Consider the following 24932-nt stretch of genomic DNA (forward strand, 5'->3'; position numbering starts at 1 on the left):
GGGGGGGGGGGGGGTGTTGGATATTGAACCCAGGCCCTTGCACGTGCTAAGTGCTTGCTCTATCACTTAGCTACATCCCCAGCGCCACAGTCCTTTATATGCAAAAGTTGAAAATATTTTAATTTGTGACTTTGTGAATCACTGTATTAGAGAACAAAGTAATTTGTCTATTAAAATCTAATATGAAAAACTGTCTAAATTAAACAGTGCTTGCCTTTATTCTCTGTGATTTCATTCCTAAAATTTGTATATGAGAAATATGCAAATGATATGAGAGTTTTGCAGAGGAAGCTTTAAAATTTGGCCTCATAGTGAGTAGAGCATAGAATGTCACCTCACTTGTGTTACTTTGTCTTACCAACAGTTAGTAGGGTTAGAGTGCCTTTGTTCTGTTGAGAGGCTAGATTAACTATTAATGATACTTTGCAGTGGTGAGAAACCTGTAACAGTTTTCCGGGATTAGTTTTATTACATTTCATTGCTTACAGTGTGATGATGGTAAGGCTAATAAAACTGGGGATTTATTTAACCATTTCTATTTTTGTACTTTACTGTATTTTTCATATTTAGTTCTCAGAGTTCTACAGTACCAAAACACTAGTAATAAATACTGTCTGATGAACTGAAAAGTTTTAACATATCCAATATAGTGTTTAGGCTGACTGATGTGAGGTCTGGGATGGCATAGACAATCTAAACAAGGGTTTCTCTGTTCACCGGCTTGCTGGCTTTCAGTCACACCTTTTTTTTTTTTTTGGACTAGAATTTAGAAATAAATAGCAAAGTTTTTAAACTAGTATTTCTCTTGGGTTATAAATTATACTCGGGATAACAATTTAAAAAGTGACAGAAAAACATTTCCTCTAGTAAATGAAGTTTCTGATAAGTGGCATAGAAGCTGCCTTATAGAAGTTTTAAATCAGAAACTTATTTTTTGGTACTAGGGATTGAGCCCAGGGCCTCTGAACCACTGAACCACATCCCCAGTCCTTTTTAATATTTTATTTAGAGACGGTGTCTAGCTGAATTGCTTAGGGCCTCACTAAGGTGTTGAAGCTGGCTTTGAACTCAAGGTCCTTCTGCCTCAGCCTCCCTAGCCACTGAGATTACAGGCATGTGCCACAGTGCCTGGCTTCCTAAATCTGAACCTTAACCAGTTTGAGACTACCTCCTTTTCCTTCTCCCTTATCTCCATCCCCATTCCATTGTAGTTTAGAGTAAATACATTATTACCATGTTCAGCAATACAATCCTGTTTTGGATTTATAGCAGGAGGAAAATTGGTAATGGAAAAAGGCTATTTTTACAAAAGGGAATGACATTGGGAATTTATTTTGAAAAAGGATATAAAAATTTCAGGATTGTTTATTTAACAAAATTTAAGTTGTAGTTGAAAAATGTGCACTGATTTGTTAAAATGAACAAAGAATATATCAAGTGTTGATTGTTTTGGGCATTTATATCATAATAATTAAAGAATGATATGTTGTATAACAATATGATTGGACGTCTTTTTGGTTATAATGCAGTCATAATGAAGATTATTTTGTAAATATGTAAAGGTTTTATTTCTTCTTTCAGCCCTGCTAATCAAGTAATTATAATTCTCTTAAAAAAATTATTATCATTCTTGGGCTGGGGATGTGTCTAATTGGCCTAGCATGTGTAAAGCCTTGGATTTGATCCCTAGTGCCCACCTAACCTCTCCCACCCCCAATTCTTGAGGCACTTAGCATATTATTGTCCTTGTTTCCCCTCTTCCCCCTGGGATTCTAGCCTAACTTTAGTATTTTCTATTCCTTTCATCAAATGTTACATTATTTACAAATTTTAAGTTTTCACTTTATTCTGGATTTGCATTTTGCTGAGTTGTTGGAATGTTTGCCGATCCCTGAGAGACTTGACAAAGAATGGTTTGAAGAGTGGGGATAAAGGCTAGTGATAATCAGAGACATTTGTTTGAATGATTATCTTATTAATGTTATTTTTATGTTTGTACAATTTTTGCTTTTCTGTGTATTGTCATAACAGAGACTTTAATAAATGCTACAAAAACAAGGGTATCCCTTTTAGGTTAGAATGACCTTTGGAGAAGTTGGTGAGTTAATTATAAATCTTCTTAGATATCTCATAGGACTTGCTTTATTTTTTCTTTTTTTGTGAAGGGTCTCTTATTTGTCTCTGGAGTTTTGAGTCAGGATGTTAAATCTTGGCTCCTGAAGGTAGCATTGAAGATTTGACATGAGAGTCAGAAAAACCCCAAAAGCAGGCTTTTTGCATTTCAGTGGAAGCCCTTCAAAGATACTCCTAGGCCATCAGTGTGCATCCTGAGGCAGTAGAGAAATGGAATTGGAGTCGGTCATATTATAATCCTAGAATGGTGGAGCATAATGGTAGAGAGAAATCCCATTGAGTACCTAGTAACAAAAAACTAAGTTTTAAGAGCTTCCCTGCCTTCTGAAGAAGATCCTTGTTTGGAGGTTTCCTGTGGCACTTTCCCATTAACTCATAGTTTTGCTTTATTACCCTATCATCTGAGTTTCCTTTGCACATGTGTTCCTTGTAGTCCAAAATGACTCCTCATAAATATAAAGCAGCAATTAAATTTTAAAAACCTTTGTTATGTACATCCCAAATAAAATCAAATTTGTGAATGATTATATAAGGAATCTGGCAAGTGAAAGGAAGTTTATTACATTTGTCAGAATTTAGGTAGAACTGTCTGCATAGTAACTATATTTTTTCAGATTCTACAAAAGGTCAGGGGCCACACTTAGATGTGTAGTGGTGGAGATGATACAGGATCATATCATGTCCATGGTGCCCAGGTTTCTTTCTTTGTTTTTTTGTAGTTGTAGATGGACAGCATGCCTTTATTTGATTTGTGTATTTTTATGTGATACTAAGGATTGAACTCAGTGCTTCACATGTGCTAGGCTCTGCCAATGAACTACAGCCCCAGCCCACATTCATGTTTCTTATGCTACCAACACTCAGAATTCTGGGTGGATTCAGGATTGCCTGATTCCCTTTCCTAGGATGTTAGCACCTTTGTGGTGCTATCTTTCTTTCTTTCTTTTTTTTTTTTTTAAAGAGAGAGTGAGAGAGAGAGAGAGAGAGAGAATTTTAATATTTATTTTTTTTAGTTATCGGCGGACACAACATCTTTGTTTGTATGTGGTGCTGAGGATCGAACCCGGACCGCACGCATGCCAGGCGAGCGCGCTACTGCTTGAGCCACATCCCCAGCCCCTGTGGTGCTATCTTTATTGGACTTCATCTGACAGGATTTACTGGTTATTTGCCACCTTCTGTCAGCGTTCTTGGGAATTGTCTCAGCTCTGAAACTCCTAGTCCTAATACAGAGGTCTTAAACCTCAGTGTGTTACATAACGGAAAAGGACATATTAGAGATTGGAAGCCATTAACTAAAGAGTTAAACTATTTGTTGTCACATGAAATTTGAGTGTCTCTTAAGGTGTGAAGGAAAATAAGAACAAAAGGGTATCATAGGAAAGTCTGTGGGTTGGGTACAAGAGATTGAATGGGGGAATTTGAACTGGTTTTTCTTTTAATGGCATATAAGGTGATGTGTAAGAATATGGTGTCACAGACCAATTAGTTGTTTTAATCAGTGATGATTTTAATCGATTGGAGATACATAACAATGTTTTAAAAGAATGCAGAATGTTTTGCTTGGATTGCTAGGGTCTGTGAAAATTTAGCCTTAGGTCTCAGAGACAATAATCTTTTGAAAAAGTTGAAAAATGTGTCTGACTCCAGTTATTTGTATTTTTTTTTCAGGTTTTTCCTTTATAAATTCATGTGCTTTAGCTGTGCATATATAGAAGTGTACATTTAAGGAAAAGTAAACTAGCTTAGGTAGATTGTAACTTTAATACTAATTAGATTTACTAGAACTGGCTAAGAAGACTATGAAGTGTCTGATATGTCTGATTCTGTGAATTGAAATGGGAACTCAGTCCCATTCCTTGAGGCAGCTAACAGTTAAAAAAATGGTATGTTTTAGTAATTGTGTAATGCAAGTATTTACAATATATAGAGGGGCAGAATAGGTCTTCTATCTGGGAAGACATTTAGGAGGAAGTAGCATTTGAGGTTGAGGTTAGAAAAGTAGTTGGGTATGTAAGGGAGATGAACTTGATAGTGACATTTCTGGAAGAGGAAACTGTATAACAAAAGATTTAGTGGTATGAAAAAGCTTGATGTATTTTGGAACTACCACTAACGTTCAATATATAAAAAAGGGAGAACGTGGAAATTATATCCCCCTAAAGATAGGGGATTAGCCTGGGATTCTTCAGAAATTTGTGGCTTGGAAGGGCAGTGGCGATGCAGTATACTGAGTTGAAGACTACAAAGGGTATGGGCTGGGGGTGGAGCCCATTGATAGAGTGCCAAGACCCTGGTTTAATCCCTTGAGTGTGCCTGTGCAAACACATACACACATATATATATATACACACACACACACACACACAGAACTATAAAGAGTAACATAAGGTTGAGAAATGATGAATTCATTTGTAGACATTGTGTTTAAGGCATTCAGTGACTGGAAGAAAATGTCTAGTAGAGATTGGAGGATGTGTTGTTTTGGGTTGTAGCAGTATATTGGGTTAGCAGTTCATGTATGATCTTCATCAGTGTCATTTGGTTGTTTTTTTTTTTTTTTAATCAAGGGTTTTTTTTAATAGAAGGGTTGGTGAATGACTTAGAGGGTCCTACCAGTATGACCAGCATTTAAGGACTAAGTGGAAGATGATGATCATGTAAAGGACCTAGAGTATGAGAAGAATCATAAAAACAAAGGGATTAAAAGAATAAACCTTAGCTGGGTGAGGTGGCTTACACCTGTAGTCCTAGCTACTCATGAAGTTGAGGCAAGAAGACCGGGAGGATTGGTTGAGCCCAGGAGTTCAAGGCTAGCCTGGGCAACATAGAAAATAAAATTCATAATTTTTTCCAATTAAAAATAATTTCCTATAATGTTATCTTGAAATTGAAATCAAAATTCTATAACTAAATCAGATTAACCATAATTAAAATGTTTATTCAACATACACAGGAATCACTTGCTTATTTTTTGTGTTCAATTAGTAAGTTGTTTTTTTGTTTTGTTTTATTTTTGGTGGGGGCGGGGCGGGAAGGAGGAGGTAGTGCTGGGGTTGAACCCAGAGGCACTTTACCACTGAGCTATTCCTTAGCCCTTTTTATTTTGACAATAGAGTCTTGTTGAGTTGCTGGGGCTGGCTTTGAACTTGGGAGCCTCTTTGCCTCAGATCTCCCAAGTTGATTATAGGTGTGCACCACTGTACCTGGCAAGAAAGTGTGGTCTTTAGGTGAGAGTAGGAATGGCATCATCAGGGGAGTGGTAAAGGATTGATTAAAGATGGCGAGATACAGAAGGAGCTGATCAGTGTACTGGCAAGCATTTTGTAGTATAGCAGTGTGGTGGGTAGATAGTAGAGGGAATGCAGATGAAAGATGCAGGGAAACATTAGGTGAATAAACATTTTTTAAAAAATTAAGTGGTCTAAAAGTATAAATGAAGATGGTGGATGGTTAAATTAATGGTTAATTGTAAGATGGTAAGACCGCTGCTTTGGAAGAACCAAGGAGTGGTGGTGAAGAGAGTCCTTTAAAATTGTGAGGGTAGGGTGTGGTGTATGGTTTTAAAATGTGACTTATAAAAGCAGACTGGACCTCTATATCAATTCTTGGACCAGAATAAATTCTAGAAGGATACATGCAGAATGTTATCATAAAATAGGACATTAAAAATTTTTGATGTGGAGAAGGTCTTCCAAGTTTAATAGGAGACTAGAACTTATAAAGAAAAGGATTTGTTGACTTAATTGCAGAAAAATAGAGTATAGGGTTCCAGATCTTACCCTGGGAGTAATTAATAAAATTGAAAAATAACTAATTGGAGGAAAATATTTGTAGTATGTATAAGAGGGTGTGCTAAATATAGCCATAGGAATGGGTGACTCAGGTGATACGGAGGTTCAGAAGACCATAGATTGAGGATGCCAAGGTTCGTCAGTGCAGTATGGATATGAGTCTCCCAGGATTTTGGTGGATATTGTGTGGAATTGAAGTCAGTAAAATGAAAATCTTTCTTATTTTATTTTTAGTTGTAAATGGACAACTTTATTTTATTTATTTTTATGCGGTGCTGAGGATTGAACCCAGTGCCTCACATGTGTTAGGCAAGTGCTGGACCACTGAGCTACAAAATCCTACACCCTGAAATTCTTAATGAATGTGGGGAATAACATACTAAGGGAGAGTATAGATAGTTAGATGGAATACATATGTTTCACGGGATATGATATTGATACAGTATTTGTCGACGTTCCTGAGTCTTCCAATTCTTTTGGAACTCTGAACAAATCTGACTCTTTGGCAGAAATAATGTTGGAATCATTTTCATGTATTATTAGAATTCTCTTTGGTTCCCAAAGTGACTAGCCATAAAATGGTTTATAGCTTGAACTTTTCTTCTTAATGTTTACAAGATGAGCATAAATGTCAATAGAGCTGTGTAATTTAATCTTGGGCTTTTTAATCTTAAGTGCACTGATTTTATATAAATATACTGAAATATGAACTGTTTATCCTTTTGGAATAAAAAAATAGTCACAATGAAGATGGATTTAAGTGTAATCTTATTTTCAAAGTAGCTAGTTGATAAAGTAAGAATAATTGTCTAGAGCTACAGATTAAATTTAAATTTCCACATACAGTAACACTGTAAGTGATTAAAAAAAGGTTTATGTTGAGGTTGATTATAAGGGGGCGGGGAATTTAAACTAGGGAAAGCTATTTAAAATTGGGCAGACCTTGTATACTTCATTGACTCATTCAGTAAATAGTGAGGGCAATAGGCACTGCGGAATAATAGGCAAGGAGGGCTTACCACATGCCTAGCACAATACTTATTGAACTTTTCATAGATTCTTTCAATAAATCCTCACAGCAGCCTTTCAAGTAGGAATTATCCCCATTTTACAGAGGAGGAGAGAAAGGCTTTTGGAGTTTATGTAATCTCCCCAAGGTCATGTTTTTAAAAATCATGGAAAAGCCTGTTCCTAAATCCAATGCAGAGCTGGAGCGCTTAAACAGTCTGTTCTTTTTAGTATGGGGCAGAAGGACAGTGCCAGAGAAGGGGTCTTTACTGAATGTTCACCATGGTATCATGTGTACAGCTCTGTAATCCACCTTAGCATGTTCAAGGTAAGTTTCGTTCTCATCCCGGTAGTTACCAGCTCTGTAATGCCCACTGGATGAAAATAAGCTTAAACAATTGGAAAAACCTCATTATAAATAACATCGAGAGGATATTCCTCCACAAGTCCATTGCATTTTATGCATGTTATTCCTTTTTCCTTTAAATTTTCTCATTCCACTTTGATTTCATTTTTTAAAGATCATAATTAGTTTATCTCTAAAAATTAAAAAAGGAAAAATAATTGAGTTCTACTTTGAAATTCTGAGACTGTTTCTTAGTATTTCAGTGGCACTGTGTTTTATTTTTAGTATGTGAAGTCTTTATTATGAAAACATAATTTTTAAAATGCAGTTAGAAATACTTTTTAGGAATAGGAAAACAGACTTGCACAAAAAATAATAAGATCGTGTTAATTTTATTCACTTAAAATTATGAGCACTAGATCAGTCGTTGGTATTTTAAAGGAAGCGTTTTTTTTTTTCTCTTTATTCTCCCTCTTTATTTTCACTCTTCCCTTTTAATCTGTTATCTCCTTTCCAAATCAGTATGAGCAATTATCTTTTAATTAAATTGAACTGGTGCTTACTTTTCTGTTGTAGGTGGCATTGCCAGTCCTTTCCTAAAAGGACAAGAATGTTATCTCTGCTCGGTAACTGGGTGTTGCTGTTCACTTGTACTGTACTGTGAAGGAGGAGGGGAAAATTAAGGTGTAAAATAACAAGTCTTTTTCTAAAGGAGCTGGGGACTAGATATTAGATATAGCTTTAATGAAAACCAAGAAATTTTAACAAAGGTTGAGCATTTTTAATTGTTAAATTGGAATTCTGTTTTAATATTTCATTCTTAAGTGACAAAAATGATTCACTGAGCCATATTTTTTAGGGCTAGTGAAATAGAAGCAGCCAAGGGTTGCATATTTGTTCACTATAGTCAGAAACATTATTATCCATGCTTCTCAAATTAATCCAGTATGTTAAATTCTGATGTTAGCATTTTTTGTTTTTATTATAATTTGCTAAATTTAAAATCATCTTTTAGAACCATGTAAGTTCTACCTTAAAAAAGAAAACACCCCTCTGCTTAAAAGAAATGGTACTTCCTGCTTTCATAAACAGTCATGTGCATAGTTTAGCAAGGCCTGATGCCTCTGGAGCTTTTTCCCTTTATAGCACCATTGAATCCCAGTCCTAACAGAAGTACTGTGAATCTTGTGGCCTCATTCGGAACAAAAGGGATTAGAGAAGAAAAATCTCTTGATATAAAGCTTGGAAGCAAGGGCAGGCAATCTTGGTTGTGAATATTTTCTGATTTTTCCAGAAATCAAGCAGAAGATTGAGCTGCTGATGTCAGTTAACTCTGAGAAGTCGTCCTCTTCAGAAAGGTACAGCTACATCTCTTGCATGAACAATTAATGGTGTAGCCTTACTAAGAAACAAACAGGACATTTTTTTTTTCTTGTCAAGTTTGCTACATAACGTATTGTACTGCATGCTGGTATTGTGCTGTATTGAAGATGTGTATTTGGGGAAGTGGTTCTGCTTTTGCGAAGGTTAATTGATTTTTTTTTTTTTTTTTAAATAGTGAAGCCTAATCAGCTGCAGCATGCACACCATAACACGGCGGACTGCTGGTTCATGTGTGACAGCTGTGAAGGCTTTACAAAATAATCTAACAAACAAAAATCTTGCTTTCTTTAAGGAAATACTACTGTTGGATTTTCTTCCTGTATTTTGAGGTTGTTGCTGTACAGAATTACCAAGGTTATTTGTAAGAGATCTAGGTTAAAAATACTTGATTTTTGGTTGTAACAAATATTTTCTTATGTGGAAAGGGAGTGCCATTTGTAAATAGCTTAGGAATTGCAAACCCACAGATTAGTCACATTCTGTAAGAGAGATATGATGCTTCTTCAAGTCTGTGCTAGGAAATGGAACAGTCACTGCATGCAGTAATGGTTCATGCCTGCAGGTAAGGACAAAATGACTCAGAAGTATTTTTAAAGCAATTATTTTACCTGTCAATCATATGATTATACCTGTAAGGAGATATTTCATTAAAATAACTATTTTGCCTTATAAACAGAGTTAAGATATTTTTATCTAAACTCAGAAATGAGTCTGCAGTTCCCTATTTTGATATGTAAATACTGTGTTTGCTTCTATTTACCAAAATCATGTATAGTACATAATGTTTTAATGTGAGGTTTTTGGTCATACCAGAGATGCTTATCTTTTTCTTGGTTATCCAGCAGTTTATACTTAATGTTGATGTTTTGTATTTAAGGTGTATTGATATATCTCTTCTATGGTAATTTTTCACGGTTATCTTTTTTTGTTCATAGATTTAAAATTAAAGAAAATGTTATGGAGAAATAATTTGGTGATTAGAGAATGATGCAGGAAAACCCCTGGGAAAAAAATAGGAGTTGAAGGACCTACCACAGCAAAATGTATTTAATTAAAGTATACTAGTCTATGAAGGAGATGATTTGATGGCAAAGTGATCATGTTATAGAGATTTATTAGCATCATTAGATGTTACTGCTTTCTATGGAGACTGAAAATAGAAAAGTTTAGTTACTTAATTATTTTTTTGTGGTTTCTAACTTCTGATTTGTGGACGACCATCTGATTTTAAGTATTCTGTTTGCTGAGATGAAAAACAGTTTTCAGCCTTGTGAATATTCTGCCATTAAAATGGTGGTGGTGAGAGGGGAGAAAGTGGAGTAGTGAACTGTCCAGGTGGCAGCTGTGGAGTTAGAGTTTGATGCTAGGAAGAATGTACTTAATGAGATGGCAGCAATGATCATGTTAGCCTTCTGTAGTATCACACGTTCTCTTTTGGTAAATTGAGGGGGGAACAGAATGGATGAGTATTACTGAGACATGAACTAGGAATGGGTAAAGTTAAAAGAAAATATTCTAATATATTTTGGTGATTTTATTTACTAGCTTAGGCTCTTGTGGTTACTTGAAGGAAAGCCAGGACACATTTGGTCCTGACTTTAAAGTTTAGAAATCAGCCACTGTGCCAATAACTTTATAAGCAGTTCTGGTGGAGCTTACTTTATTGTTTTATTATTTATTATTTTGGAGGTTCTTAAAGGTATTTTAGGTGTTTGTGACATGCTGATAAATGTAGCTTATGGATCAGTCTAACATTTGTAAGCACAGGAGTTGTTATTAATATAAGTATATTAAAAACAGAAAATATCTTTTATTCCTCCATTTTGTTAAAGTCATACTATAATGATTAGTTAGATCACTTGGCTTTTTTGAAAGAACTTGAAAAATAAGAATCTGAAGTTTCTTTAGAAAACTTATGTCATAACACTATGTCCTGCTTGGTATTGTCATACCTCACAGTATCATAAGCATTTACTCACACTCTTCAATTCTTAGCTCACTAGTTAGTGAGCTAAGTGATCATGTTATAGAGATTTATTAGTCTTTGCACTGACTCTTAAAGTTTTCTATTCTTACTTTCTTATTATTACTTAGTTATTTATTATGATACTAGGGATTGAATTCAGGGAGCACTTTACTACTGATGTATGCCTCAACCTTTTTTATTTTTAAAAAATTTTTAAAGAAATTAACCTTTATTTTTTGTTCCTTTGTTTTTCTTTTCTTTTCTTTTCTTTTCTTTTAATGTGTTGAGGATCGAACCCAGGGCCTCAACTGTCTTAGGGCAAGTGCTCTACCACTGAGCCACAACCCCAGCCTGTGTTTTTAATTTTTGAGGCAGGGTCTCCTTAAGTTGCCCAGGTTGTCTTTGAGCTTGCAATCCTCCTGCCTCAGCCTCCTGAGTTGCTGAGATTACAAGTGTGTGTTGTCATGCCTGGCTGACTGTTTTTAAAACTTAAAATTAGTAGTTTCAGGCATGGTAACCTCTGCATCTTAAAGGTGTTTAGGATTTTCAGTGTTTCTGTGTATCTATTGGAGAAAAGGGTAAAGAAACCTGGCTTTTTTTTTTTTTTTTTAAAGGAGAGGAGAAGCTCCTTGGCTATGTGAAACCAAAAGTCATTATTCAGCACAGCTGATTTTGTTTTTGCAATGCAGAATGATCTTTTGATATTTCAGGGAACCAAGCAGAGAAATAACACTTCTAAATACAAAATGTAATATGTATGGAAGCTGCGATGTGATGGTTTTACTAATGTTTTTAACCTAAGAGGAAATTGCTAGTCTTGTGAGAAGTGTATTAGTTGAATTATTTTTGTTTAAGCAATTTTGTAAAATGAGAAAAGCAAAATAAAAACTAAACCTAATTTATTTTTGTAGACTCTGAGACCTCCTTCATTGAAAAATAAAAATATGATTTCAAGTGAAATTATTATGGAATTTTGGAGTTTGTTTTGGGGGCTAAGTTAGAAAATAATGTTATCCTAGAAAATCTCAATACCACCTTGAAATTTGTTTTTTGCTTTAATAAAACTGGAAGTCCATGGAGCATTATTTTGTAGGGGATGAATTAAGTACTTCTGTTTAGAATGGTCGACTCATAGGCCAAAATTAATGGGCTTACAAAAAGTCACAGTTTAGTTTTTGATTTTATATTTTGAAAATGGAAAAATTTTAACTTATTCATTTTTCAGATTAAGAGCAGAAGCTAGGAACATTTGTACCTGCCTGTAATCCCAGCAACTCAGGAGATTGAGATAGGGGATCACAAGTTCAAGCCCAGACTGAGCAACTTATTGAGGTCCTGTCTTAAAATAAAAGGGTTGATAGTGTAGATCAGTGGTAAAGTACACTTTGGTTCAATCCTCAGTAACTCCTGTCCCCTACCCCCACCCCAAGATTAGAGAACTTCACTGAATTAATAATAAATAATAATAATAAAACTAAATACCTGATGATGAATAAAAAACAAAACATACATTATAAGCCAGTTAAGAGGAAGCCATATCTGCTGCAAGAGAGTACCTTCAGGAGATTTTAGGAGTAAATCATACAGTTCCCCCCACCCCCCCCCAAAATGGTATCAAACCCAGGGCATTGCCCATGCTAGGCAAGCACTTTGTTACTGAGCTACACCCCAAGTGCTCAAGTATTTCTTTTATTCTTAAAATTGAGTGCCAGTTGAATGAATGAATGCATTTTAAACATTGTAAAGATGGTGATGGGCAGTTTTTCCCCCTTGTGTACTTCCATTGATCATAATAAATTGAATATTTGATGAAAAAAGTTGCCAAGTTTTGTTATTTATTTTTGTCCTTCCCTAGCTGCAGACTCCTGGGGCTTATGAGATCAAGCAGATGGGAAAGAGGAGGAATAGTAATAGCCATAATAGGTGGGAAAAAGGTAGTGATCTCTTACTAAACTGTCCAGATTCCATCTCCAAGTTCTTTACAGGAAGAGGGAAGAAGGGAGGAGAATGAGCAAGAGTTGAACCTGTGTGTGGTGTGTAGAAGGAATTTCTATTGGAGGATTCTAACAGATCATCCCAGAAGATCCTGATGATGCTGTACTAACATTTTTGTTAAACTATATTGCTACTTTTCCAGTGAACTCTTGTTAACAAGAGTATACAATTCTTAATAAGGAATAGTTGAACCCAGAATGTTCAGTTATCATTCCCAGTCCATTTAGGTAGACCCAAGCAGAGCTGAGGAGTTTGTGAGCAGAGGGTTTCTTACACTTAACCTTGTGTCCATCTGCTTATTGTTAAAATGTAAACTGATACTGTAACCAGTAAAGCGCACAATTGGCTAACATTTGATAAGTAAGTAACAAGGCCCAGTAGGTTTGCATTTTCTTAGGAAACAGACATTAACAGGATCATTTCTTTGTGTGGTTGTTGTGGGGATGATGTTCAATATATTTAAATATAAAGGGTGGGCCTTTATGCTAGAACAGATAAGAAATACTCTATTTCATTACTGTCCCATATAGCTGGCAAATACTGAGTTCACAAATTGCTAGCTGCCTTGTTCAGGAGAGGAGAAACAGGGAGAGGGAGAAAGGGTCATAATATTACACTGTGGCCTATATTTTACCACTGCTGAATAAACAGGATTGGTGAGAAGTAATAAAGATTTTATATTTTTCCTTGCACAATATAAGGGCATTTCAGATACATACCCTGTGAAATTTTCATGTGTATACTTTAATTCCTTTTCTTGTTTGGAGTTTCTTATGTGAAGAGACAAAGGACATATGATAGTGATGCACAGATGCAGAAGGCAAACAGAGAAACCCTGGAGAAAAGTAGGAAAGTAGCAGGGAGAGAATTTAAAAAAAAAAAGGAAGGGACCAAGTTAAAGAAAGAAGGATGTTCTATTAAAAAAAAGGGTCCATTACTTCATTTGCTCTTATGTTAAGTGTGTTTTTCTCCATGTCTGTGTGGCAAGTACTTAGTGGCAGGAAAGCCTAAGATTTTATTTTCTGTTCAGATTCTCCCCCTCTTCCCAACCCAAAGACCAGGCCAAACATTTATTAATAACGATTGTTCAAATTTTGAATCCACACTTTGCCATTGCTCCCTTTCTGTCTGTACTTGTAGCACAGATTTTTTCCCCCTAAATGGTAGAATGAGATGGCACAGTGGATGATTGTGTTGTTCTTTCTCCACTCAATTCTTATGCTTATTTTACTTTTATTCTATTAATTGGTGAGGTGGGGGTGGGGGACTGGGGATTGAACTAGAGGGCACCCAACCACTGAGCCACATTCTCAGCATTTTTTTTGGGGAGTGGTGATGTTAGGGATTGAACCCAGAGCCTTGTGCATGCAAGGCATGCACTATACCAACTGAGCCATCCCCAGCCCTTTTTTGTATTTTATTTGGAGGCAGGGTCTCACTGAGTTGCTTGTTTAGGACCTTGCTGTTGCTGAGGCTGGCTTTGGACTTGTGATTCTCCTGTTGCAGCCTCCCGAGCTGCTGGGATTACGTGTGTGCACCACTGTGTTCGGCTTTTATTTAATTTTTTATTAGTATTTTATTGAAGACATATGGGAAAACACATGTATCCTAAAATCATTTTGAAATTCAGCTTAAATTTTTTTAAGTTTATGCTTTTTGTGTGGTTACCTAAAAAGTCTTTGCCACACATAGTCAGTAAGATTTCTTGCTATATTTATTTGTAGGCTCTTGATATTTAATCTTGTGATTCTTTTTTTTTTTTTTTTTAATCTCCTCCTCCCTCTTTTTTCTTCCTAGTCCTGAGGATAAAACCAAGGCCCTTGCAGATGCTAGGCAGGCACCTACCACTGAGCTATATCCCCAGACCTTTTTATTCCGAGACAGGGTCTTGCTAAATTGCTCAGGCTGACCTTGGATTTTTGATAATTCTGTTTCAGCCTCCCAAGTAGCTAGAATTACAGGCATTCATCATAACTGGCAGTTTCTGTTTTTGACCAGTTTTGTAAATAGAAACCCTCTGTATGTGCTTTTGGTCTGTCTTCTTCCACTGATATCTATGTGAGAGATATCCATGTTACGTGTAGTTACAGTTGATCCAGTTTCATTGCTTTACAGTGTTCATTGTATGAGGATACTTCAGTTTTTTCATTTTACTATTTATGGGTGTTGGGGATATTCGCAGTTTATGGCTATTAGTAATAGTGCTGTTATGCGCATCTGTATGTATGTGTTTTGGTAAATGAACCTGGGTGTGCATTTCTCTTGAGTGTATTCCTAGGAGTGTAGTTGGTGAATTTTACTGGATATCACTGGTTTTTCAAAGTGAATGTGCCAGTATTCCCAGCAGTTGTGCCCTAGGGTTTTGCCAACTTGGTGTTGTATATTTTTCCTCCTTTCTTTTCCTTCTTTCTCCTTGTAGCATTCTGGTTTGTGTGCCAGCGTCACTCAGAGTTTGGGCCATTTTGAGGAGAAGAAACAGAGGAATGTTTCTGGGCACTGACTTACACAAAGATCAGCATTAGAAATTTAACCAGAAAAGGACTGTAGGTGTAGTTTTCTGAGTACTGGTTTCCTATGGGCTGATTGTAATCTCAGGTCCTAGAGGTTATATATGTTAACATTAGTTTTCAGATTTGGTTTGGTTTTATTAGCAAAACCTTTCTTCAGTTAACTCCCTCTCCCCCAAGTGCTGGGGAATCAAACTCAGGGCTTTGTGCATGCAGGGTAAGTGCTGTACCACCGAACTATATCCCAGCCCTCAGTTAAACCTTATTAGAAAGTTACCTTAAAACATGTAAGAAAAATCCCAGTTTAGAAACTGGGATTGAGGCTCAGAGAATCTGAGCATCAGTTATTGGTGCTTTGCTGTTCCATCCTTGGAGCCCCCTCTTTTGAGCTCCAAGCTTGATAACCCAAACCCTGAGGTAGTGGGTAGGCCATCTTAGGTTGATTAATTTCAGGTTTAAAAAAACCAATAGCACGATTGTCTGAGCTGCCTTTCTGTTGATCATTATTTGATTTAGAGGTAGTACTTTTTAAATTATTCTCTTTGATATCAATTTAAATTTTGATTCTGTCTGATTTCTAGTGCTCATCCAGAGCATTGTTTATAATACAGCTAAAGCAAACTTTTTAGAACATAGATTTAAGTTGGTCATTCTGTTTTTATTTTTTAAATACTTTAAAAATATCTTTATTTTATTTATCCATTTTTATGTGGTGCTGAGGATCGAACCCAGCGCCTCACACGTGCTTGTGCAAGGTGAGTGCTTCACCACTGAGCCCCAGCCTCAGTCCTGTTTTTATTTATTTTTAAAATTTTTAAGAAAGTTTTATTGTTTTATTTTTGATTTTAGGGATTGAACTCAGGGATGCTTTACCACTGAGCTATATCCCTGGCCCTTTTTTATGTTTTATTTTGAGGCCATGATGACATCAGCTTCCCAGGGCTGGACTTGAACTTGTGATCCACTTCTCTCAGCCTTGTAAGTAGCTAGGATTACAAGTGTGTGCCTCCATGCCTGGCTCGCTCTGCTTTTAAAAGCATTTACCCATGGTTCTTTGGATAAAGGTAAAACTCTGTCTGGACCAGTGAGCACCTATGCCCCCAAGGTCCTGGTCTTCCCAGTTCAGTCTCACAGTTCTATTATTTTTAAAAAAATTTTTTTTAGACATTGATGGACCTTTATTTTGTTCATTTATTTCTATGTGGTGCTGAGAATCGAACCCAGTGCCTCATACATTTCAGGCAAGTGCTCTACCACTGAGCCACAACCCCAGCTCCAGATTATGTTTCTATATTCTCCATCTCAAGGAAGCCCTGCCTAGGTCAGATTACACCTATTATAAGCTCTTCCAGGACTATGTTTCTCTCCTTGGTAGCATTTGTCACAGCTGTTATTATCATTTGCAGTTAACATGTTACAGATTTTGCGGGAAGACTTTTGGTATGGATTGTTGTGTATTTCTATGGTACTGGCATAGATCATTAAATTATTAAATTAATTGACGTTAACTATTTTCAAGTGTCAGGGTTACAAATGTTAAGTTTTTCAATCACCATGAAAATGTAGTTTAACACGTTACCTTTTTTGCATTTTTTTTTTCATGTAAGATGGAAATTAAATCTGACCACTTTATATATTTGCCAAAATGGCAACATTAAGCCATATTCATCTGTTCCCTAATGTCAGCATTTTGTGTATCACTTTGTTGGTTTTTGTCACATTTGCACTCCACACTGTACCGATATGTACTTGATATCATGCCCTTTTGCTTACATTTAATTGTGGTAAAATACCCCCAAATTTTAATGTTTTAAAAACCTAATCTTTGAAAAGGAGTCTTTGTATTCTACTAGAAATGGAGAAACAGTATCATTACCTTGTAAAAATAGTGATTATCATATCTTGTCTATATCCTGTTGTCTAATAAAGACTTCATGCTTCAGCCACATGTTCTTCTTTTCACAGGGGAAATTAAATTGTCAAGTATTGGGAGTAAATACATGTTAGCATGAAAGTGAGACTTGCTTTTTGCTAGACTCAAAAGAACCTTGGACTAAAGAAGTAGCCTCTTCCATATGTGATTCAGTATGATTCAATACCAAGTCCCAGATACCACTTCATATCATTTTGTGTACCAATACTTGCACCTCCTCTTTACTTTGTAATGGTCTTGCCTTCAAGATTATGATTATGATGAATTTATCATAATTATGATAAATTTATCATGGACTGTTGTGAACAAATGTGAGTGGCTGAATCGTTTATGTACTAGGGCTAGAAAAAAATCAAGACTGATTTTAGTAGATTATATTTGTTATTAATTTATCCAGCATTTATCAGCAACTGCTCTAGACTATACTCAGTGGTTTTGAGATCTAGATTAGGGCCACAAAGGCAGCACAGAAATGTAGGATTCATACAGACTGTTGGTGTACAGAATTTGTACAGAACATGTGTTATTGAGTGACTTGCCCCTTAATGGCTTGGTTCATTTCTTTGGCATGTAGTTCTGAACACTGTGTCATGGATGGTGCCACAGTGGGTACATTGCACATAACCATAATTGCATTTCTGGGAAACTTTAAAAGATCAGAGGTGTGGCAAAAGGGTCACAAACACAGCTGCCTACCAAGGCCATAGCAAATGAGTGATTCCTGATCTGCTCTGGCTGATTACTGCTGTGTGGAAATACAGGCCAAGGTTTCTCAGCTCTTCTGCTTTTTTTTTTTAAAAGAAGTTGGAAGTTTAGATTTTCATGTCAAATCTATTTGATGGTGGTGCAGTCTCAAAAATAGAGTATCTAATACTAAGATTCAGCTCACAGTAAATGTTTTTTCTTCTGTGCTATAGCACATTGGTTCACAATATGTGATTCACAGACTTATTGTGAGGGATTTTCAAATCCTAAGCATTATCTATAGATTGAAGGCATACAAGTGAAACTTCACACTGAGGGGCAGGTCTCTACAACTCTGCAACTTTTCAGATGTGCCAAACACTCATGATCACTGATCCAAGAACATACTAAGATACCACAGTTTAATAAGATATTAGCTGTTTGGAAGAGAAGGGGCTACCTATAGATACAGATTTCTCAAATTGAGTATCATTCTTTTGTTTGCAAATATTCAGTACCTACCATTGAGAAACTTATACTTTTAGAAATAATTTAGAAATTACAGAGGTAGAATAGTGTTCTTTTTGTAGAGCTGCCACCTCATCCTTTTCTCATTTCTCCTTCATTTTCTGTCCCCCACTCCCGAAAAAACATGGTGGCTAGTTGAAAGACTACCCACAATGCAACAGAAACGGGGGTCAGAGAAAATGGAAGTCAGGGTAAAAGGTTATGTTAGAGAATAGTAAGATGCACACTCAGATATGTGGTATTTGCCTAGTCAGCTACTAAAAGTGACTAACAAGTTTAACTTTGTTTACTGATAGCCAAGTGAAGGAAAAAAAGTAGCACTGCCTTTAAGGAAAAAAAAAAAAAAGAAGAAATTATTTCTCCCAAAAGAAGAACCAAACCTTTTCATCTAACTATATTTTGTTAATGTAACCATTTTCATATATTTTGAAAGAAATGCTATTTATTTTAGAAATTTCAGTTAAAAAGGTTATATAAAGCACATGCTTTTATCATTAAAGGGCAGTTACCATAATTCATTATTTTGTTTTTAGTTCAGTTTTTTTGTTTTAGTCTAAGTAGATCTGTAAAAGCAGATGTAGTATAATAGTGAAACTATCACCAACATTGAAGTCCAGATCATAATGACCAGTGGTTTGGGAATTGGCTTTCTTGTACATTTCTACAGTATTCTTATGTTTTAAAGTAATCTTACCCCTAACCCCTGGCCCACCCAGTTTTTGTTCTGGGTATTGAGCCAAGATTTTTCTACCAGTGAGGTACATTCCTAGCCCTTTTAAAAATTTTTGTTTTGAGACAAGTTCTTGCTATGTTGCTGAGGCTGGATTTGAACTTGGGATCTTTCTACCTCAGCCTCCTCAGTCACTGGTATTACAGACTTGTGCCACTGTGCCCAGCAGTAGCATATTTTTTATAGTTTAATTTAAATAGGCTGCATAGGATTGAGTTCATGATATGGATTAATGTACTATCATAATTTTATTTATTGATTCTTAATCTTAGAATCACTTGCAAGGCTGGGGTTGTAGCTCAGCAGTAGAGTGCTCGCCTAGCATGTGTGAGGCGCTGGATTCCATCCTCAGCACCACATTAAAATAAAGGTATTGTGTCCAACTGCAACCAAAAAAAAAAAAAAGAATCACTTGCAAAGCTAATGTATAAGGCTCTTGATATAGGCCGTGTTGAATTGTCCTTCAGAAAGGTACATACACTTTTACATTTTCCCTGGCAGTGCACAAAAGAGCCTTTATAACTTTTTTTAAAATATTTTTTTAGTTGTAGGTGGACACAAGGTCTTTATTTTTTTTTTATTTGATTATTTTTATGTGGTGCTGGGGATTGAACCCAGGGTCTTATGCATTCAAGGCAAGCGCTCTACCACTGAGCTACAACTCCAGCCCCAGAACCTTTATAACTTACTACCCTCATTTGAGAATCCTGAAACAGTCTCTTTTTGAGTGTCTTATAGGTGGCATTGAATAACATGCTAACCTGTGTTGACATAACAGTCTCTCTACCCTATAGCTCTTTCCTCTAATAAAGCCAAGTGATAGTGTGGTTTGTTCTATATTTCTTTTGTGTGCATAAGTAAAGTCAAGTCAGTACAGTCAGGTTTAACAAGATGAAAGACTGCATAGATTCTTAAATTTGGTCAAGCATTTATGAAAGGTGTATTTCATGTGCCATTTGTTAGACGCTGTTAAGTGACAATTCAGTCAATGAGAAACTAATTTAGGTATTCTGTTTATGCTAATGAATGTTAATTTTATAAGGGATTTTAAGAAATTTGATTCAGGCTTCTCGTTTCAGACAGATGACAAAACATTTAACACAGATGGTTAACTCTCTTTGTTTTTTTGCTGTTCTAAAAAATATAATGCATGGATTATTAGCCCCTCTAACTTTCTATGTTAAACCAGGGCCTTGTGATTGTTCAGTAAATATTCAGTAAAGTTATTTTTATTACAAAATTCAATAACTTATATAGTTACGACCTGACCATTTTTCTTGCTGGAATTTGAATATTTTTATTTGGGGAAGGGTTGCTCTATATATTCTGATGATGGTTGGAATCTAAGTCCAGATTCCTCAGATTAACATTCTAGGCTGACGAACCAGCTTGTGAAAAGTCAGGGTGAAGTGAAGCATGGTAGGACCATCTTGAAACTCAAATAATTTAATTTCATAAGACTGGGATGGAGATGGAGGGAAGAATGAAAATATGGAGGAGGGATGTTGTGTTCAGGTGGCCAAAATGGTCTTTGGAATTTAATGCTGAAGTGCACCAAGAAACATTGAAAGGTTTTAGCAAGGGAGATATTTGATGGTATTAAAAATAATGCACACACCTTTGTTTGCACAAAGTAAAGGTCTTAAGAAAGTCTAAAGAAATATATTTTCTAGAATGGAATGTTGTAAGATAAGATAGCTTGTAGACTTAATAGCAAGAAGTTATTCATCTGCTCTGAAAATGGGTAGAAAAACTATGATAGTGTTTGGCATTTGAGTTATAGAGAATAGATGGATTTCTTGATACTGGGAGTATTAAACATAGAAATGGACTACCCAACAGAGGCTTTGAAATTTATTCAAGGCTCACCATTGAGCTAACCATTCTCATTGTTTGCCAGTGCACTCTGTTAATCTTTATTTTTATTTAGAAAATTATATTGTTTTCTTTATTGGTTTGTCTTTCTTAAGCCTCATCCTACTCCATTTTCTCATTCATTTGCCCAGCTATCCTGACAGTATAATACTGTCTGGGTAAAGTGGTTTATTTCCTTTATTGTAACATTAATGATTTAAAGGAAATTGCATTCACTCATTTGTTTTTTGATAGTTACCATGAGTTGATTTCAGAAGATACTACTTTTATCTTCTTTTAAGAAGAAAAATATTGGTTATTTACCATCTTACCACTTATTGAATTTCAAGCCTTCTTTAAGTTCTACTATCATAAAACAGGATATTAAGGCAAAAGCGTTGAATTAATTTCTTTCTTTGGGTCTTGAACTTGGTGGGGGGTTGAAGTGAGGCTGTGGCAGGAGGGTCACATTAATAGCATTTTTTTGTTTGTTTGTTTTAAAATGGACACAATACCTTTATTTTATTTATTTTTTAAATTTGTGGTGCTGGGGATCAAACTCAGTGCCTTACACATGCCAGGCAAGTGCTGAATCACTGAGCCACAACCCCAGCACCTTAATAATGTTTTGATTCTTCATATCAGATATTTATGGGGTTTGTTTGTAGAAAAGTTATATTATTAATGCAGATCAACCATTTCCCAGAAATTTTGTCAAAATTTTCTTGTTTTTTATGGGCTGGGATTGGGCTCAGTGGCAGAGTGCTTGCCTAGCATGTGTGAAACACTGGGTTCGATTCTCAGCACTGCGTATCAATAAATAAAATAAAGGTCCACTGACAACTAAAAAAAAATTTTATGGTTCTGCTAATGTTTTAAAAGTATATCCATTGAAAATCTGAACAGAACTATACAATTTCTTAGGCAGGGAGAGCAGCATTTAAATATAAATTTGACTCTCTTTAGTAATGTAAAATCTCCATTGTTTTAGTAGCAGCCTTTCAGATGATGAGTACAGCCTCCTCAAAGGCCAAGAATTAACTTCTTCATTTAATAGCTGTTTAATACATTTTATTAGGCACAATTAACTCATGTTATATTTTGTTCAGTTAATAGTTAAAGCTTTGACCAATGAAATAAAAAGACAACAAAATGTCCACTCTTTCGGGGTATAATATGAATCACTTTGGTGATTCTTGTAGCAGCTTAGGCGTTATTGGTACTTTAATAATCAGTGATATACTTCAAGAAAGGCCATTATCATCTGCTCATTTCTCTCTTCCTTCTCTTACTTTTATTGAGCAGTAAACCTTTTCCTAGCATTCTATTAGTCCTCCTAGCAGAATTGTCATCTCTGTTTTACAGGTGAAGAAAAATTGAGGCCTGGAGGTGACTGGTTCCCCAGTCATAGAGCTGACCAGTTTTAAAAGTCTTAGCTTTTACAATGCAAAACTTATTAGCATTTTATCTATCGTGAAAAGTCTTAATGACAGGAGAAAAGACTTTAGAGATATTAAATAAAGATTGAGTATCTCTTATCCAAAATACTTGGAACCCAGAGTGTTTTGATTTTTCTGAATATTTGCTATATAAAAAGATATCTTGGGGATGGGACCTAATTCTAAACATGGAATCCATTTGTTTCTTATACATATCACTTGAAAGTAATTTTAGTATTTTAAATAATTTTGTGCATGAAATACAATTTCATGGTATGGAATTTTCCATGGAGGCCTTAATGTCAGCACTTAAAATGTTTTGGATTTTGGAATACTTCAGATTTTGGGTGTTTAGGTTAGTAGTGATGCTCAGCTTGTGTAGAAAGAATTTGTTAACATGCAGCCTTGTGCAGTATTCTTAAAACATGGAGGTGTGATTTTCATACTGGTTCATTTCAATACCAGGGCTCTCTGGTTTTCATTACAAAATATTGAATTTGAATGCCCTTAAGAGGCATAGATCTATTCCAGGAGAACCAGGACCTAGGATTTACTGTTTCATCTTACTTCTATTTTTATTTATTTTTTTCACATTTTTAATTTATGCATTATAGTTGTGCATAATGGTGGGATTTGTCATTATAAATTGTACATGCACATAATACCTACTTGATTTTTGAAGCATTTGAGCTATGACTCTTAAACATAGGGAAAAGCTTCCTCTATCTAGAAATGTCAGTCATTAGTAAATGTCACTTATGTGGATTCCTTTATTCTTGTCAGTTCTGGGCAAATGAAAAATTAATGCCAATACCTGGCAACACTAGTGTAATGGGTAAAACATATATATGTTGATTGTCTTTAGTACTCAACATACCCATCACTGAAATATATACATATTTGTGCTTTAATATAAAAAGCTTCTTTTTAATTTTTATTTTTAAATTTTTGGTACTGGAGATTGACCCCAGGGGGTGCTTTACCATTTAGCCATATCCCCAGTTCTTTTAAAATTTTTTTATTTTAGACAAGGTCTCACAAAGTTGCAGAGGGTCTCATTAAGTTGCTGAGATTGGTCTTGAACTTGTGATCTTCCTGTATTCAGCCTCCCAAATGCTAGGATTATAGGTGTGTGCCCCCATGCCTATCTTGTAATATAAAAGGTTTCTGTCTTTGATTAGTGAAGAAATTTGGAGAGAAGATGAAGAACTAAAAGCAATGTTCTCTGTTTCTTTTGGGGGTTCTCCATTATCCAAATCCCATCTATTCATTCTTCCTGAGTGTTTCTGTCTGAGGTCCTTTGCTCTTGTCTGCATTCCCTCTGAAGAGCTCATTTGTTTCCATGGTGTTGAACACCATCTGCATGATGGTGAGTCCCCACGTTTAAATCTATAGCTCTGCATTCTGAGTTACACATGTATATACCTTACTACCTAAATGTCTGTTGACATCTCAGTTTTAAATGGCTTTAAACCAAATGCATTATCTTGCTTAATCCTTCCAAACCATATGACAGATAGGTTTTATATGGCCAGTGTTTGCTTCATTCACTTTTCTCTCTTATAAAATGTGGTTGCAGGGAAAGGGAGAGGAAGTAATCCTTTTAGTTTATAGCTGCCTTTATGATCTGTGGGGTCAGTGACAAAAATTACCCTGTGTATAACTTGCTTCTCTGGGTTTAAATGAATATCATAAATAACTTTGGAAAAAAGTAAAAGGCAGAAGGAAGCTTCCTAGGGTCTGTGCAAGAAGGAAGGAAGTTCTCTGAACCTGCTCGGCAATAGTTAGGATTTTTGCTGATGTGTATGTGTAACCTTTATGCTTTTCTTTACAGCAACTGCTGGAACCATTATCATTTCTGCTAGGCTGCCATTAGTATTACTCCTAAACACTTTCCCTTTCCTTCCCCTCTTCCTTTTCTCTACTGATCTCCCTTTGATTTTCATTAGATCCCCATCCCCACACTCCTTTTTTCCTGTTTCTTAAGAGGCTTCCACACTATGAGAGAGAACACACTACCCTTGACCTTCTGCATTTGGCATATTTTGCTTAAAATAATGGTCTCAAGGTCCATCCATTTTCCTGCAAATAACATAACTTCATTCTTCTTCTTCTTAATGATTGAATAAAATTCCACTGTGTATATGTAACGTATTTTCTTCATATATTCATCCACTGATGGACACTTAGGCTGATTGTGTGGTTTAATTATTGTGAATTGTGCTAATATAAACATAGCTATGTATGTGTCAGTATTGAATGATGACTTAGGAGTGGTATAAATGGGTCATATGGTGATTCCATGCCTATTCTTTTGAGGTATCTTCATACTGATTTCCATAGTGACTGACAGCCCCACAAACACTGTAAAAGTGTTCCTTTTTCTTCACACCCTCTCTAACATTTTTTATTGTTTATATTCTTGGTGACTGCCACTGTTAACTGGAGTAAGATGAGTTCTCCATGTAGTTTTGATCTGCATTTCTCTAACTGTTAGAGATGTTGAACATTTCTTAATATATTTGTTAACCATCTGTATTTCCTCTTTTGAGAACTGTCTGTTTAGTTCATTTGCCCATTTATTAACTGGGTTATTTCTTCTGGTAGTGTTTTTTGAGTTCTTTATATATTC

General features: G+C 35.6%; 1 protein-coding gene across 10 annotated transcripts in view; it reads left to right on the forward strand.

Moving 5' to 3' along the window:
* Positions 1-24932, forward strand: part of Srpk2 (SRSF protein kinase 2) — a 229314-nt gene that overhangs the window by 89164 nt on the left and 115218 nt on the right. For 3 of the 10 annotated variants that reach the window (XM_048786159.1, XM_048786161.1, XM_048786163.1), the window contains exon 3: positions 8576-8639. The exons of 5 other annotated variants lie outside the window; for them this stretch is intronic. In XM_048786159.1, coding sequence (XP_048642116.1) covers positions 8576-8639 — 64 coding nt within the window. Of the gene's footprint in view, positions 1-8355; positions 8640-24932 lie in introns of those variants that run through there. 2 more of the 10 variants (XM_048786164.1, XM_015488369.2) reach the window with 2 other exon arrangements.

The sequence above is a fragment of the Marmota marmota genome, unplaced genomic scaffold (assembly GCF_001458135.2).
Source record: "Marmota marmota marmota unplaced genomic scaffold, marMar, whole genome shotgun sequence".
In the NCBI taxonomy this organism is placed as follows: domain Eukaryota; kingdom Metazoa; phylum Chordata; class Mammalia; order Rodentia; family Sciuridae; genus Marmota; species Marmota marmota.